Raw genomic sequence first — 17,730 nt, 5'->3', positions numbered from 1 at the left:
GTTTGGGGTTTTTTAGTGTATTATTGTTGTTTAAACCAGAGCTGTGCAAAGGCACAGAGCCTTTTCAAGGTCTGGGAGAGTGTTTACCACAGCCAAGGAAAAAGCAGCCCCCAGGACCCCCATTCTTTATCAGCAGGCTTTGAAAACAGGAGGGAGGGAGCTTCAGGCATTCCATGATTGAATGCTATGTAAAGCAAAGCCCCAGAAGAGTCTGGGTGGGGTTCTTCACCAGCCACCAGTGCTCTCTGCCCACACAGAAGATGCTGGATGGGGTTATCTGTTTGTATTTTAAAATTCAAGCCTGGAGGAGCCTTGTGCCAGAAAAGGCAGTGCCCGTGCTCCCAGAGAGCCAAGCACTGTTAGTTTAACTGCTCTCTCCCTGGCATGGGGGTGGGCAGGGTGCAGGAGTCCAAACCAAGGAGCCACCAGTGAACCTGAACCTATAATTATTCCTCCCTGGAAGCCCTGAGTGAAGACCTTCAGCGAACCACGACCGTGGGACAGTGCACCAGGCAGGGTCAAAGCTGCTGGGCAGCTCTGGGGACTTGAGGCTACCAAAGGGCCAGAGCTGCAGGCTGCTCCCAGCAGTCAGTGGGGAGAGGTTGGCGACACACACCGAGTTGTTTGCCTCATTCTTCTATCTTCCCTGTCTGAACACGGATGATCCTCCTCACCTTTCCAGTCAGCAAACAATTTATCTACAAGGTCTCACTTCTCGCCCAGGCTCCCTCCCTGCTGCCACAGGAATAAATCCCACCTGACATGTCTGTACCAGGTAAGAAGTTAACAGGATAGCAGCATGATCACTCACTTCAGTCCCCAAACAAGACCTCCCCACCAGAGAGCAATGGTTACCCTGGATGCAGCCACCTTACAAGCTCTGCTACCCTGCTGCCTGGAGCAGGGCCAGCGTCTGTTCAGGTACAGCTGGATTGCCTTGCATCTTGGCAATGAGCTCTTGGAGGCATCCCCTGTTCCTTCCCTGTGGGCTTGCAGATACTTGAGGATGGAGTGAAGCTTAATTTTTTCAGCCCTTCCTTTCCACACTAAGCCACGGGACAGTCCTGGGCAGGGGGAGCACCCATGGCAAGGGGCATCTCCTGGGGCTGGTAAGACTGTGTGGTCCAGCTCCTTTGCCTCCTGATGGCTTGGAAACTGGAGAGCAGATAGGACTCTGCATCCATCAGAGGGGATTTCCCAAAAGTGCTCACCTTCTAATCCAGGTTGCCAAAAGACTTTTCAAAGGGGCTTGGCTTGAAAATGATACAGAAGAGTCATACTGCTTGAAGGCATCTTCAGATGGCTCCTTCCACGCTGTATTTCCAGAGCCACCTGCATTATCTTTGTTTTCCTGAGCTCCCCCCTCTCCACAGGTGCAGTTTCACTCCCTGCATGAGGTTCCCCAGAACAAGCAGAGCTACGTTTTCCCAAGCTCAAAGGGCTGCAGGTGATGCTGCCTGAGGGACAGGGGTGATAGCTAAGCACCTCTAGTTAATGGGTGTGAATGTTAATTAATTATTAGATGTGGGTATAGTAGGGATAGCCCAGACCTGGGCTTTGCAGGCACTCAGCTTTGTGTGCAGCCAGGGAGAGCAGCAGGCAGTGGCTTGAGGAGACACAGAGTTGGGGGACAGCCCAGCCTTGGGGAAGCCCCCCCCAGACTGAGTAAGCTGAGCACATGGTTTTGCAGCCCGACCCACAGCAGTGCTCCAGCAGGCAGACCCTTTCAAAGTCCATGTTCTAGAAAGTCCATTCCTGGGCTTTGTTAAAGCAACTCTACTTCAGAGCTGACCCTGCACAGCAGGGCAGTCAGAGAGTCTGCATTTATCTGCCCTCCTGAGGAGAAGGTGGGAGACTCAGCTGTCTGTAGCTGGACCCGAACCAAAAGGGTCGGGGAGAGAAATCGTGACCCAAGAGTGCCTGTGGCAGGTCCTGGATCCATCGTGGGGGGACCCTCGTGTCCTCTCAGCTCTGCTCTGCAGTTCAGCTGCAGCTGTCATGCTCCTGAAATGGCTGGGATGCAGACAGGTCCTGCAGAAGATGCATGAGGCGAGGAGGTCTCGGGATCTGGCCCTGGAAAGAATGGAGAAGGCAGCTTGCAGGTTTAAGCAAGAGGTAAATTTAGGGGGAAGTCTGTGTGGGAGGAAGAATTATATTTTGGATAACCAAAGGAATGGGGGAGCTCTGATCAGTCCCTCTCTGAATGGTGGTTAGGGCACATGCTTGTTTTTCAGCATCACCAATCCGACGGTTTTTAAGGGTCATCACCCTCCATTGTCCTGGAAACCCCTCCTATAACTGACAGTGTAAAGGAAATATTTCTTAATACAGACCTGATGAGGGAATTCTGAGTATGAAAGACCAATTGGAGCTTGGGATCTTCTCAGTCAGATCACCACCCCAGACCTCCCCATGCCCTTTCTCCTCATCCATCCCTACTGCCAGGCTTTTCCTCTCCCATCCTTACCTCTGCCCTCCATAGGGACCTGACTGCCCCATCACCCTCAAAGTACAAGGGGGCTTCACATCCTTCCAACACCTAAAAGCCATTTCCTCTTGCCCATGCCCAGGTAAAGAAGCACCTGGATTTTAGGAGGTCGGGTCCTTGGAAATGGGATTTGTCTTAGACCCATAATAAACACCTACTGCTATTCTTTTCTTGGAGGGGAGGTTGTGAACAGCCTGCACACTTCTTTTCCCCATGTTAATGATAAATTTTGTAAAACTTTAGCTGGTTGAACTGCTATTCAGTGAGTTAGAGTTAGAAGAGGGGTGAAGGCCTGTGGGAGACTGAACAGAGACAGGTCAAACCACTCTCACAGGTTCATGAAACTCTCCAGTCAAGGAGCAGTTTTCTCCCTGTTCTCATCCTGTTTTAAGAACTAAGACCCAGCAAATTCCCTGCTCCAGCACAAGGCAGTGCTCTGTGGGAGATCTGCATTTCCACTGGGCACTTCTTCTAAAATTTTCCGTTCAAGGTGATTGATTTCTGGACATATTTGAACTGGATATTTGCAGCCTCAACACCAGCCTTTTCTGTTGTGATCTTCCCTCTGCACCCAATTTCCTACCCTTTTTAGAACCCAGGCACCCAGACCACACATATCCTCTTGCTGACAATGGTGGAGCTGGTGGAGAAGCTGAAGGAGGGGTCCCTGTCCCCAGAAAGCATCCTCTACTCCTACATGGACAAAGTGAGTGATACCTTCAGCATGGAGGACAGTGGTACTTTCAAATTAAAAACCAGCTCATTTTCTGAGTCAATGCTGGGGATTGCAATTTGTCAGTACTGTGATGTCTGGCTTACAGGCAGACAGAAGTGTGGCTTACAGGCAAGTAAGTAGGACAGAGATCCAGGGCAGAAAATTATCCCAGAAGGAAACACCTGAAGCTTATAGATAAGATCTGAATCATAACTGCTGAAAGTTTGATGAGATGGAATTTTCAGCTTGAAAACTCAATATAAGTAATGTCTCCTTCCACCCATTCGTCTGTCTTGCTGCTCTTCTCTGTTCTGGAGAGGCTTTGGAGGTAAATTAGGAGGTGAACTGTGTGACAAACTTCATTCATGGCTGTGAGGATCAGCTCCAGAAACTGAAGAAGCAGAAGGAGAAGAGGCTGCTCTATGGCATTCCCATCAGCATCAAGGACCACATTAACTGCAAGGTACACCCCTGATTCCCCTGCCTCTTTCTTGGCTTGGAGCTGGAAACAGGCCAGGATGTCCCACCCTCATCAGGGCTGGCTAGGAATTCTCTCATACAAGAATCTAGATCAAATATTGTGGGACCAGCGAACCTGCCTCTCTTCTGATGAAATCTTGTTTTCTTCAGAAATTTCTAACCTACTCTGATCTGCTTTTCCCTGGGATAGTCAGGTCCTATTGTGCCTCTGAGAAAACTTAGGCGGGAACTTTGCCCCAGGAGGCACCATGACTTATGTCTCTTATTGTTACAGTTCCAAACAGGATTTCTCCTGTACTTAAAGAGCTTTGTTTCCCATCCCCAAGGGCCATGTCTCCTCTGGAGGGATGGTGAAGTTTCTGGGCCAAGTGAAGAAAGAAGGCAGCATCATCGTCCAGGCTCTAAAGCACCAGGGGGCAATCCCCTTTGTGAAAACCAACATCCCACGGACAATGATAAAGTAATTGCATGTTTGCCTTCATGAAAACACTATGATACATGACTCTTGCTATCACAGAGAGTGTGGGCAAGCTTTCCCCCCATTCTCCAAGCTAATCATGCACATTGAGTTAATTGCCTCCTCGTTTCAATCTGAAATTATTTCTCTTGTATTTGATGCCTCTTTCTCCTCTGATTCATCTGTCCCAACAAATCTACTTCATGCTGATTCTACCTGCTGGGATTAATTCCACTCTCATCCCTGTACAGATGCTCTGTGCCCTGTGTTTATGGTTTGCAGAGACAGAAGTACTTCACTCACTTGCTGATCTTCTTCTCCCCAGCTATGACTGCAGCAACCTCATCTTTGGCCAGACACTGAACCCTCTAAACCACCAGAAGAGCCCCGGGGGCTCCTCGGGAGGGGAGGGAGCTCTGATCGCAGGGGGAGGCTCCATCCTGGGCATCGGCTCGGATGTAGCTGGCAGCATCCGCCTGCCCTCCAGCTTCTGTGGGCTGTGTGGGCTCAAACCCACAGGCAACAGGATCAGGTACATCCCACCTTCTGTCCTCTTCTTCCACCCAGTGTGGAGACTGCAAGGTGTCCCCACAGTGCATCAAACTTCCCAATAGTGTCCATGGCTTCCCCCAGGTTTAAGTTAGCACCTAACCTGCCCTCGTGCCAGCTTAGGCTACAGGCTCTATTAATGACACAAGATGTTAACACAACAAAGACTAATTCAATTTTTAATGGCCCTGGCCAAGAAGCTGAAAGCAAATACTACAGGGTCACCTCCTTTACAGATGTTTTCCAGACGTTGCTTTGCTTGTAAGAGTTTTCTGTTTATCAGAGGTGGTTGTCCATAGATGAGGAATTAGATGCACCAGGGAGATGAGATGGATCACCCCTAACAGCTCACAGACTATGGAAGTTTTCCTAGCCTAGAAAGTGCAGGACCTTTTGCCCCACTAGATGTTTACTGAGGGCAGATGGGAAGTTTGCAGCTCAGCGTGGTGACCTGCCCTACAGCCAGAGCTGCTGCTGATCTGCTTCTCCCATTATGTTCGCAGCAAACAGGGTGTCATTTCTCCTCTCATAGGAATGTAATCAGGTAAGTCCATCCTGATGACATGTCACTACTGTCAAACCTTTGCTCCTTATGTCTCCTGCTACTGAAATGCCAGCAAGGGTGCTTGCTCAACTATGTGTCTCACAGCCAGTCAAAACAGTGACCTATTAGACCTGCCATGTGTTACTACTTTTTGCACCATTTACTCTCTTCTAGATGGTGGCAGGTGTTAGCTGAATCAGAGCAGAAAGGAACCACTACCTGTCCAGGCAAAGCAACGCATAGCAGGAGAGGTGCGAGATGCACATCCCAAAGGCCTGGGATATTTCACTGGAGATGTGCCAGGAGACTCTGCCAGCTTCAGCTGCTGCTGGGCAGCACTGCTGTTGGCAAGAAGGCTGCAGCCCTCCCTCCTTGTGCCTGCAGAAGCCTGGCCCAGAAGGTCAGCCTTAGTAGGCTGCCCCTGCTCTGAGACTGACAGGTTATCCCTGCTGGACCCCCTTGTATGTTACGCTCGTTCCTCATTCCTCTTCCCTGGCCTGACTGAAACTCTCCCCTGCTGGACCCCAACAAGTAACCAGCCCACCTGCCTGCAGTGACAGGACCTTTGTCCTTGCAGTGACAGCGATGCTGGGGCCGATGGTGAGGGACCTGGACAGCCTGGCCCTGTGCATGAGGGCGCTGCTCTGCGAGGAGATGTTCCAGCTGGACCCCACTGTGCCCCCCATCCCCTTCGATCAGGAGGTAATCCCGTGTCTCTATTTTCCCAGTGACAAAGTGAGATCTCAGGAGATCCCTACCTGGTTTCATGTCCCAAGAGAGCAAAGGATCCAGGGAAACACGTGTCCTTGTGGACACAGGACACCCAGCACGAGTGACCTAAAGAAGCAGCCACACAGCAGGGTTGGTAGGTAGGAGGTGGCGTCAGAAAGACTGTGCCAAGGACCTCTGGTGCAGACCTCTGTCCTGGACAACACTGTTTTTCCTCAGCCCTGTTGCTGCCACCAGTCCTCCAACCCAGGAGAGCTCAGCTGGTGCCTCCCTGAGCCCTGGGAACGCTCCAGTCCTGCAAATGTCATGTGTGTAAGTCTTGGCTCCTCCTCTCACAGGTTTACACGAGTTCAAAGCCTCTCCGCATCGGGTACCATGAAGGAGATGGTTACTTCCAGCCCTCACCCAGCATGAAACGGGCCATCCAGCAGACAAGAAAGCTCCTCCAGGATGCAGGGCACACGGTGGGTTTCCATGCCTGTGGTTGCTTGGAGCTGTTACCTCTGCTCCTTACAAAGTTTGGGCAAATCACTTTCCATCTCCACTTTTCCTGCCCGTAAAAGAGGAAGGCAAATGCAACAGTTTGGTTCCCAAACTGAAGGGATCTTGCTTATATTTCTGGCCTAGCAGACATGATAATTATTTTAAGATATCTCCAAGTCACCCCAAGCACTGTTTTGTTTTCTGTCATGTTTGCTGTTCCCATAGATATCAAACTCACAGCAGTTTCCACGATCCCTCATCTCCTAAACACAGCTTACAGATCTCTTGGCGGGTAAGTGGGAAGCAAGGTGGAGCAGTTAACCCCCCAGGGACTTCTTTCAGCCCAAATTATTCTGTAGTTCCACCAGTGAGGATTTCTGTATGGGAGCTGTTCCAATGATGCAAATTAATTTTTAAAAATGAGTGTTTTGAAGCCTCTAAAAATTCTTCTCCAACATGTGGAGCCTGTGCCAGGTCACAGTAAGTGTTTATGCCTTGGAAAGGACAGCAGGCAGATACTGCTAACCCAGCTGCCTTTGAAAATGGGGTCTTTCTGTCCTACAGCGGCAAGGAGGGTCTAAGTTTCCCACCACTTCACTTCCCAGGCATCTCACTGGCAGGGAGGCTCACAGAGGGCTCTGTGAATCATTCATCTTTGCTGCCTCTTGGACAGGGATGGTTTTCTTGCAGCTTGTTCCCTTCACACCGCCCAAGATTGACTACATGGTAGATGAGCTGTTCACCAGAGGGATTTTCTCGGATGGTGCTGCTCACCTGGTGGGCTGCTTGTGAGTAAAACCCTTCTTTTTGTGTGGGCTGTGAGACTTGGCACTGTATACCATAGCCAGTGGCTGCATCCAGAGCGTTTATATTCTCGTGGGTGCAAACTGATTCATGAGCAGCAGGGGAGCAATCTCTGGAAGGATGAATTTAGCACGGGCAGCAACCAGTTCACATGCACAGATAACATGGTAGACACCCACCCAGCCACTCGCTCATTTCAGGGTGAAGCAGGCCCCACTGCAAAGCTCTCCAGAACTTTTATGGCACTGATGGCATAGGCAGTGAAGTACTGATCTATCTGTAACATTTGCAGTGAGCATTTACACCTCAGCATCTATTGTTCAGTGTTTTCCTTAGAAACAGGCAGATTTTGTCTTTTAAAGACTCCCTTCCAAGACAAACTCTGCCTTGGAAGCAGCACTGCTATTGCTGTAGCTCTGGCACAGCGACTTGTCCTTTTTCACTCTCTGCCCTTCCAGCAAAGGAGACATCGTGGATCCCAACCTGAAATCGCAGTTCAATACTTACAGGCTTCCTGCTCTTGTGCATGTGCAGTGAGGTGTGAGGTACCTGCACCTCCAAAAGAAGGAGAGACACCCCAAACTGGGAGCACGTGAATTTAGAAGACTGCCATGATTTTTGTGTAGGTGTTCTGGCATGCTTTAACATAAGCTCTTTTGATGTACCTGCTCTTTTGAAGCACCTGCAAGCCCAGCTAAATCAGCTGGATGATGCCATAGCTTTTTTCCCAGAATGGTCATGCAGTTTTTATAAAAATGGGCTGTCTGTGCATTTTCCTATTTGTTTTCTGTTGCCACAGTCACAAAGCTGATTAATTCTGCCACCTTTCCAGATCTGCCAAAAACCTCTGGGATCAGCATGGAGCAGTGGCGGTAACGTGACTTTTATTTCCCTTTTTCCTTACTAAATATTGTGAGAGGTCTCTAAAGTTTCTAAGCAATTGCTTCGCACTCAGCAATGCATTTGGGGTTGGAAATGAATCACCATCCTTTGCCCTGCATTGTCTAAGCAAAAAATAACGTAAGAACAGTCATTAAATATGAGACTTCATTTTTTTCTTCTTTCTGTCTCTCGGTGCAAAGTCTTTATTTCAGACACTGGGTGATACTGTCACGAGCTAAGGCCATGCTTGAATGATCAAGCAGAGACAAAAACTATGGTTGTAAACTCTGTGGCTGAGGTGGCTTCCTTAGGAACCTGGGACAGGAAGCTTTCTCCTGGACAGCTGTGTCCAGTGCTGCCCACAAACTGATCAGGTTCCTCCTTTAAACCGTTTGAGTTTTCTGCTTGCATTTGATTTAATTGACTGGTTTCTCTCCTCCCTGCTCTGATGGTTGGAAACTTTCATATTTCCCGTGCTCTTTTATTCCCTTCCAGTTTATCCTTATTTTATTTCTGTCCTTGAGTGTAAATAGCACCTCTCCTCTCTGGTATTTTCCGCTGCCTCACTCCTACGTCTATTTATAGAGAGCAATTGTATCCTCTTTCAGCTGGTGTTTTGCAAGGCTGAAGAGGCTGAGCTGTTTTAGTGTCCACCCTCAGGGCAGGATCTGTTTCCTGGGACACTCTCTCAATCCTCCCTGAGGAGAAACATGCCCCCAGCCTGCACCACCCAGCCTCTATCAGTGCCAGTCACTCGATGGATGAGCAGGCTGGTCTGACAAATTAGAGGGCAGAGGAAAAACTCCTACAAAGCTGCCTGGGCACTGGGCTGGTGGGAGGTGTTTGGAAGGGAATGGGTTTAGGGGTTTTTTAAGGTGAAAACAGATTCCTCTCCCATCCGCCCCCCCCAAAAAACCCACAAAAAACCAAAACCAGCATAAAAATACACACAAAACCCACAAACCAACCAAGTAAAAAACCCCCACCAAACAAACAAACAAAACAAAGGACACCTCCCCAAAAACAAAACAAAACAAAATCTTTAGAAGGTTTGATGGCTTCAAAGATATTTTCAATTGCTTTAGTTCAGTGAAACAATATTCACATGTTTTCCTCTACTGCAAACAAGAGCTGATTCAAAACTTTTGGCTAGTGACCAGCTTTTCTCTCAGAAAAAAAAAAAAAAAAAAAAAAAAAAGAGTAGCTACACTGACTGTATTTCCTGGAAACCCTTCTCATTTGTTGAACTTTCAGCAGGAAGAATCTCAGACTGCAGGTGGAAATTGAGGTCAGACTGAAAAACAGCCCCAAGGCCAGGGCTCTTGTGAGAGATGTGAGAGACAGAAAACTTGCAGTGAGACAGTCGTGCACAACAGGGCCTGGACCATGGGACATGTGTGTGTAACCAGATTATGGCTGCAGAAACAACTGTAGTGTAGTCCATCCATGTCTATCTGCTAAGATGAAGTGGAACAGCTCTTTGAGGATGGATTAATTCGTTGCCTGATGTTCAGCAGAGATGTAGTAATCCAGACTACAAACCTAGACCTCTCTTGAATCTGCAGTACAGTCCTGAAGCTGTGCCTCCTGCGTTGTGAGGGGATGTCCTGAGGCTTGCCTTGCTGTCTCTTGTTGCCTCTTTTCCTTTCCTGTATCCCCACACAGAATGAAAGAAGTATTTATGAAAATATTTTGGGTTCATTTATTTTAGATTCTTCTATCAAAATAACCAGAGCTTTTAGGAAATGTGATTTTTAGTCAGCCAGACCTAATTCTTCAAACTGCTGTTGATCTCCTTTCAATACAATTCAAAAGCAAAACTGTTCATGGGAAGGATTGGGTTAATGCTTGACGAAATCAAGTCTGAAATGCACACCTAGCATTAATGTCTAAGTCTGGGCAGCACATGGTATCATGACAGGAAACCTAAAGGAGGAAGAACAAAGTCCCTTGACCCTTTCAAAGCCCAGCTCAGATTTTATCTTATTTTTTTAGTTGCATCCAGGAAGGTTTTTTCCCCTCCTTTTCCTATGTGTCAGCACTGACCTGCCACTGCTGTCCAGCAGACATTTTTGTCATCTCCTCTACCTTTCCTCCCAGGTTTACCACACAGAATTCATTGCCAAATGGAGGAAGCTGAGGCTGCATGTGGTCCTTTGTCCTGCCCTGGGGCCAGCCTTTAACCATGGCTATGCTGGGAAGCTCTTTCGTAAATCTCCACTGAGGTGTCTCCGGGTGCAGAGCTGGAGAGAGATACTTTGGGCTCTTGGACATTCTCCAAACCATGAACATTGCTCAGTTTCCCTCTGTGGGAGAAAGCAAAGGAGAGGTCACCTCAGTGGGTCTTCTCATTCCCCCACCTCATCTGAGCTGCTGGTGTTGGGTTATTATGGGGTAGCCATTAGTGGCACATCTGTCCCAGTTGTTCATCAGTGAGTTTCCACTCCACTGTCTGTCCTGTAGAAAGCCCAAGAACTGCTCTTGCAGCACGGAGTGGCAGTGAGGAGTATATGTCAGAGGTGTGGTAGACTTTGGTACAGGGCCAGGCTCCTCTGAATGCAGCTGTCTCACATTTCCCAAGACTTTGCAAAGAGCAGAAAGGCTCTTTGCGTGTGACTGGCAGAAAAAAGGCGCTTTTTTATAGCTTCCAGCAAACAGTCAGGGTCCTCCCTCTCTCTAGCAATGACCTTTTGGGATCCAAAATCCCCGAGATTATGTTAACACAACCGGACATCGGGAATATCTTGAAAAGATAGCTGGGACTTTTCCCCAGGGAATGGGAGATACAGATGCAGACTGTGAATCGGATCAAAGACTCATGTCTGTCCCTCCCAGAGCAGATCTGATCTCCACACGACCCACAGGTAAAGGTGCAAGTCTCTCTGTGGTCTCAGCAGCCATGTGGCCCTCAAACCTCTCCATCAAAAGTCCCTTTGAGGCAGCAGGTTTTCAGGGTCTCTTCAGGTCCAGCCACTCCAGATTACAATCCCTGCAGCCCAAACTGTCATCTGAAAGTCGCTGCTGGCCCCGCACACTAAACTTTGCTGTTTTGCATGCTCTGTGTGATCTTTTCCAGCTGTGACCTCCTACACCAATTTGTACAACGTGCTGAACTTCCCTGCCAGGGTGGTGCCTGTCAGCACGGTCACGAGAGCCAACGAAGAGGAACTGAAGCATTACTAAGGACACTACAGAGACCCTCGGGATAAGAGGTTGAAAGAGGTCAGGGGGAAACAGCTTAAATCATGGAAGAAGGTTGTGACTGGCACAGCGACACCTCTGGGACGTTATCCCAGTGCTCGTCTACAGCTCCTGCTGAGAGTGGGAGCTGGTTTAGTCATGCAGTTTGCATTCTCCGTGCTGCTACCCTGTGCGTGGTGCAGCAGCAAGACTGGTGCCTGACAGCTGTCCCCTTGCTTGTCTTCCTCTGCCTTCTCTTCCCGTAATGTCTTGTGCCTCCCCAGGTGCTCTGGTGCTCTGACTCAGCACTGTCCTTAACTTATGCAGGCTGTGGAAGGAGCTGTGGGGCTGCCTGTGGCTGTCCAGAGCTGTGGGCTCTGCCGTGGCAGGAGGAGCTGTGCTTTCACTTCATGAAGGAGGTGGCACAAAGAGGAGTGTGTGATTTCTGGGAACCAGCCTTCCCTGTGACGGCTTTTCATTCCCTGACCTTTGCTCCAGCCACCTTCTACCTGATGCAAAGTAGACAGCAAACCTAAGGCTCTGAACTAACATTTCAATAAACTGGCACAAAATGCTGCTTAAAAATAGCGAAAATCTCGCCCCTGTCTGAGTTGTGATTCATTGTTAAACCGAGTCAAAAAGAAAACCAAAAGAAAGGAATGAGAGTTAGTGCTGTAACAAAGGAATCCCATGACAATTGCAAAACAATATCTGTTGTAGGATGTGAGACCAAAGAGCTGTTTATTGCAGTATTTTACTTCCAGCAGTGGGCAGGAACAGATGTTTGTGGGAGAGTATAACCTGGTAAGTGCAGGATTCCCTCTCTGGCTGTGCCACTGGTTGGCTAAGGGACTTTTTGGCAAAGACTTGCAGTGTCCCCATTGGTTTAAATAGCTGCCAGGAGAGCTCTCCTCCACAAACCGTTGTTCTCCTCCCTGAACTCATGTGCTCCCTTGATCTCCACATCATCCAGCAGTTTAATTGTTCAGGGAGTAGTGGAAAGCTTAATATTCTGTGAGAAATGGTGACTGGTCTGTCTTCACTCCTGTTCCTCATCATTTCTTCCAGTTAAGCAAGGGGAAAAGATGTGGTTTTATTGCCTATAAACACTTCAGGGAAAACTGAGAAAGCATTTCTGTGTCTGCTCTTAGGCCATTCATGCTGTTTGGTGTTTCCAATAACACTGACAATCATCAGCAATGATTCCTTCTCCAAGCCTACAGGCACCGGGGCTGGAGGCAGTATTTTCCCAACAGGAGGAGAGAGCCAAGGGGTGACAGTGCCTCTGTTGTTCATCTGCCTCCCTGGGGCAGGGCAGGGATGCTGCAGCCACCCAGCCACCTCCCGTGGCCTCAAGGGAGTCTGAGTCACACAGAGTGAGCGTGACACAGTCACACAGCCTGACTCACCATCCTCTGATCCACACACAGCCAGGAGAAGATCCATGGCACAGCCCTGCTCCAAGGAGATGCCCTGATTCCACAGGACTGCTGCTGGGGGCACCACCCACGGAGATCCTGGTGGACGACCATCACTGTCTCAGGCCAGGAGCAAAGGGTTTTGAGCAGTCCTCTCATAGGGAGGGTGGGAGCTCACCATTAAACAGGAAACCTGCCCAGGTAGTATTCCTGAATAGATCTGAGCATGCACAGACCTTGTCTTTCAAGGAAAGGACAGTGTCCTTTGCTTTTATATCCCTTCATATCTTTGCAAGGCTGAAAGAGTCTTGTTTCTAAAAGCAATTTCCCCATGCATACCTGCACTCTGCATTCCAGCCGCTCCTTGTGGATGGCTCTAGAAGGGATTTACTGTTACTCCCACTCTCCTTTCTCCTGCCTCCAGCCAGTCACTAGATCTCAGGATCCTGGAGCACTAGCTCCAAGGACCCAGCACCCAAAGGGATCTGATCTCTCACTCTGATCCAGCGGATGACTGACGCAGAGTGAGTGGATATTCTCAGCCCTGGTATCAGCTCAGCTAAAGCTCTCCTGGCACTGAGGTGAATGAGGTGGAGAAGACATGTCCAGAAGAAGATGGACAAGGTGTGTGGGAAACAAGATACAAGTTTGGACCTGATTTGGGGGTCTGTTCAGGAATTTAAAGAGCAGGTAAGTGCCTCAGCTGGACAGAGAGCAAAGCACATTCCCAAGTAAAACTCAAGGGCCCTTCTCACGTCAGGTGGTCCGTGATGTCCGTTGTCACTGCTGCATAAATGTGGGGGGAAAGTGGGGAGGGTGATGCTGAGGACAGTCTGGTGAGCTCAGGTGTTGAAACACGAGGAGAGAGGCGCCTGTAGCAGGGCAAAACTTTAGGTTTTCAGGACAGTTCTTCCTCCAGACCTCCTCCACACTGGAGGAGAAATGTCAGCTCCTTCCCATACCCACCAGCACCGTGTTGCTGTGCTTCCAACCCTTCTGCAGCTCTTCACCATGAGCTGTTGGCTCAGGCTGTGCAGCTCTTGCAGACCTTCACTGTGTGTTTGCAGAGTGCTTGTTCAGCTGCCTGGCACTGACCAAAGTCCAGGCTTTGGTCTGTCTCAGAGAATTATGTACAAATGCTGCTTGGGCCAAAGGAGCTTTGTTTTTACTAGTTTCTTTCATTTCCAGCACAATAGCCTGGCTGTGGTCTTTGCTTTGATCATTTTTCCTCCTCCCTCTTGATTTTGATAAAAATTTAAATCTGCCCTCCTCAACCCATATTTCATTCTATGACTAGAAAAATAACCAAGCAAGGTTGAGAGATTGAATCATCAGGCAATCCAGCTTTTTTATTTGGTTATACTTTACTTCACAGGATTTTTTGTTTATTTAATGTCACATTGCTATATAGTCATAACATCAGGAGCAAATAAGGCTCTCTAGAAAACTGATACCAGCAGAATATGAGTTGTTAGAACAGGTCAGTTGTCCCCTTACAGTATCTGAAGCACACAGAGCTCTTTGATGTAGCAGGCAGTGACAGAGGACATTAGGGACACAAACATTTCCACGATCCCAGACATTCACTTCAAACAAGTTTTGAGGTGGTAGTTGAAGCAGCTAAAACCAAATGTTTAAAAAGGCGAAGTGAAATGCCCGAACATAGCAAAGCTCACCCTTGAAACACACAAAAAACACCCAAAATGTAGGATTGGTACATCTTTCAGTCTGAAACAGCTGTTTGCTGCCCAAATCCTCACCTCACCAAGCACAGTCTCAGTCTCGTTTTGGTTGGTTGGTTGGTTGTTTTTTCCTGCCACTGTTCTCCTCCTTTTCACTCAAATCACCCTTCAGCTTCCCTGCTGCCCTGCTTGCCCACAGGAGACCAGTGAAAAACCCACCTTCCTGCTGTAAGCCTTGTGCCCAGTCATGGAGCAGCTGGGAGCATCCCAGTCCCTCACCATCGGGGTGCTGAAGTCTCTGCTGTCACTCAGTGGGGACAGACCTGTACAAGACACCAGACATGATGGAAGAAGCAGGAATGCTCCTGGACTTCTGGTGAAGAACTTACAGCTCTCTACAGCATCTTTGCTTGTCTCTACCTTGCTGGAGAAGTTGTAAGTGGCATCCATGCAACCCACTTGGCTATGGAAGGGCTCAAGGAAAATAGTGCAATACTCAGAAAAGCGGGAAAGATGTAGGAATTATTAGAGAGAGAGCAGCCCCTGCTATCAGAGGTGTGATGGTTGGTATAGGAGGTCTCTCTTCCCATCCTGTTGCAATTTTTTCAGGAAAAGCCAAAAGGGTTCTGGCTGAGCAACATGGAAAAGCATTGATAGAGACAAACCCTCACCTCTCAACTGATGTTCTTGATTGTTGGAAAGGTGCAGATTTGCTAGTGGCAAGTTTCTTACCAGTTGTTATGTTCTGTGAGTGCTGGTGGAGTTGGAATGGAATGGAATGGAGCAGAGTCTTATGCTCCAAATAGATATTCCAGGCTGAAGTGAGTCAGAAACTGGAGAGTTCCCAGAAAACATTTATTCAGCCCACTGAGCCAACTGCAACAAGTTCTCCAGAGGGGACCAGCCCAAATCATTATGATTTCAGTATTTTGTGAAATGTGTTTAAAATTCTTTCAGAGCAGCATAGTTAACATGCCTCGTTTTGTAAATCGTTTGGAGAAAGAGCACCAGAGTGTTTGGTCACAAATACATGAACACAAGATGCAGCTGTCAGGATTTATTCTTCATCGTTTTAATCAAAATTGAGTCAAAACTGACTTAAAAAATATTTATTACCAATTTAGAGGGAAGTCAGCTTAGTTATAAACAGATTCTGTCAAAATCCAGTCTACTTAAGACCTGAAGGTGTTGATGGAGCGTGATGACAGTAAGTCCATGCAGTTTTTGCTGTTGCAGGCAAAGATGGTGCAGCCTTTGCTGGGCATAGGAATGGTCTATCTGATTTTGTCTGACTGTCTATTTTCTGGGATAGTCCACAGTGAAGAAGACGTCATGGGTGCTACAATGAAATCCCAGACCCAGCTGCTATGAGTTGACTCTTCTTGTGAAAAGGGTCATGCATGGCTCTCATCTGAACTCCACTGATGGGTTTGACCTTGGACCTGGAACAATTCAAATGATAAAATCACTGTGGACAAGTGAATGCTGACCTGCAAGTCAGGTAGGTCTGTCTCCTCTGCTATGGACTTGAGATTTAACCTGGGACATCCCTTTGCTTCCTTGCTTTGGGTTCCCTTGGGTTTGTGGCCTTGTGGTGGCAGGAGGAGCCATACCTCCAGTTCACAGAGGATGTGGAGATTTCCTATGGCACATGGAAAAGAAAAGGGGTTTCCTCAGCAGCATTCAGTCATCTGGAAATGCAGCTATGCCTGCTGAAAATCTGCCCTTTGAAATGCCGAGTCAGTCCGGACACAGCTGCCCCTGTCTCTGTCAAACATTTGCTAAGCGCCTAAAGGGCAGGATCAGAGCACAGGTACCAATAAGCAAGTGGATGTGGGAGGCCAATGCCCTGACCCTTCCCAGCACAGGAAAAAACCCTCCCACATCTGCTCAGCCCATCACAGAGGTTCTGGTGCTGTCACACAGGCAGAGAGCCCAATTCTGTCCCAGGAAGCGCCTGTGTGGATTCCTGGAGGCTGGAGAGGGCTCGGTGCTGTCGCATGCTGATCCTGCTCATGTGCACCTTCCAGAGGCACCTGCTGCAGCCAGCACCGTGGAGCAGGAGCTGGACGGGCTGCAGGCATGTCCCCATGCAGTGCCATACCTGAGAACACATCCTCCAAAGGAAGATGCCACTGGAAGGGATGCAGTAAAAGGCTGGCTTTATTTGTTACCACGCAGCCAGCTCCTGTCAGCTCCAGACTGCTTCTGCAAGGACGCCAAAGCCAATTTTTTATTAAGAGTCCATAAATTTCCCTAGTTAAGAACTAAGCTAAGAACATTCCATACTGACACAAATTGTGACAGAAAACAACAGTGAACTCTTATAACAGCTAAAAAAAACCATGACAATGAAAAATTGAGCACTAGAGGACTACCTAGCCCTGAAGGGAGAGGGCTCTTCAGCATCCTTTCCATATCCAGTTCCACACTCTGCTGGAACCTCGCAAATTTTTGTAATGCACAATCCATAGCTGCCCAAACACTTTTTCCAAAGGGGTCCCCATAGGGAGGACCCACCATCCAAAAACAACAGGGAAGACTGCAGACAGACCATGGCTGATGTTGGCTGGGTTGTTGCCTTCAGCTCAGTGTGTGGCTCTTGGTGCTTGTAGTGAAAGTCATCTCTGCTGGAAAGATGTCAGACACCAGCTATTCCAATGTCTGGTGGAAATAGTTTGCTTCTGGCCTGCAAGCCTGTGGGATTTTCCACTCCTAAAAACAATACCAGCGTGCTTTGTCATGGGGTGGAACGGCCTCTCCCGGTGCATGCAGACATCGTGGCAATGCTGAGCACAGACCTCCTGCAACAGCCTCTGGCCACCGTGGGAGCAGCAGAAGGGATTTGGTGAGCTGAGGGTACCCCACAGCTGTGCATCCCCTCAGTATACATTCCCCAGCCCTGTGCAAGGAGGTCTTGCAGTTTCAAGCTGGTTTTTCCTCTTTTCCCATTGTCCTCTCAGGCTACGCAGGAAACAGGGGAATGGCTGTTTCCTTGTTTCTTTTGTTCAGTTGATCTCATAGCCCTTCCTTCCCAGTGGAGAGCCTCCCACAGTCCAGAAAGCCCCTATAAACCCAACACCCCAAGGTTCACTGACCAAACTTCACCTTTTCCGTTTCCTGGTTAATCATTCTCCCTTTCACGCTCCACAGATGGCAGCTTTGCAGGGGTCAGATTCAGACTGAACTATTTGAACTATTTGCTGACCCGAGACAGTGGTGCTGGGAGGAGGGACCGGTCTGGGGAGGCAGGAAAGGTCTCCTGCTCCTGCCTTGCTTTTCTTTCTCACTCCATCCCTGGAGACTCAAAAGCCACATC

The 17,730-nt window shown here is 48.6% G+C and overlaps 1 protein-coding gene across 1 annotated transcript; it reads left to right on the top strand.

Moving 5' to 3' along the window:
- The first annotated feature begins 1,928 nt into the window (after nt 1-1,928).
- On the top strand, nt 1,929-8,684 carry LOC126635639 (vitamin D3 hydroxylase-associated protein-like). The gene is given in 10 exon segments (XM_050307060.1): nt 1,929-2,115; nt 3,081-3,194; nt 3,523-3,666; nt 4,010-4,143; nt 4,466-4,672; nt 5,193-5,233; nt 5,811-5,935; nt 6,301-6,426; nt 7,136-7,233; nt 7,708-8,684. Coding segments are annotated over 10 exon segments (1,185 nt in total). The 5' UTR covers nt 1,929-1,998; the 3' UTR covers nt 7,787-8,684.
- The last annotated feature ends 9,046 nt before the right edge of the window (nt 8,685-17,730 follow it).

Source organism: Myiozetetes cayanensis, unplaced genomic scaffold (genome assembly GCF_022539395.1).
Source record: "Myiozetetes cayanensis isolate MyiCay16 unplaced genomic scaffold, myiCay2020 scf12, whole genome shotgun sequence".
Taxonomy (NCBI): Eukaryota; Metazoa; Chordata; class Aves; order Passeriformes; family Tyrannidae; genus Myiozetetes; species Myiozetetes cayanensis.
This window is presented reverse-complemented; position numbering and strand designations above follow the sequence as displayed.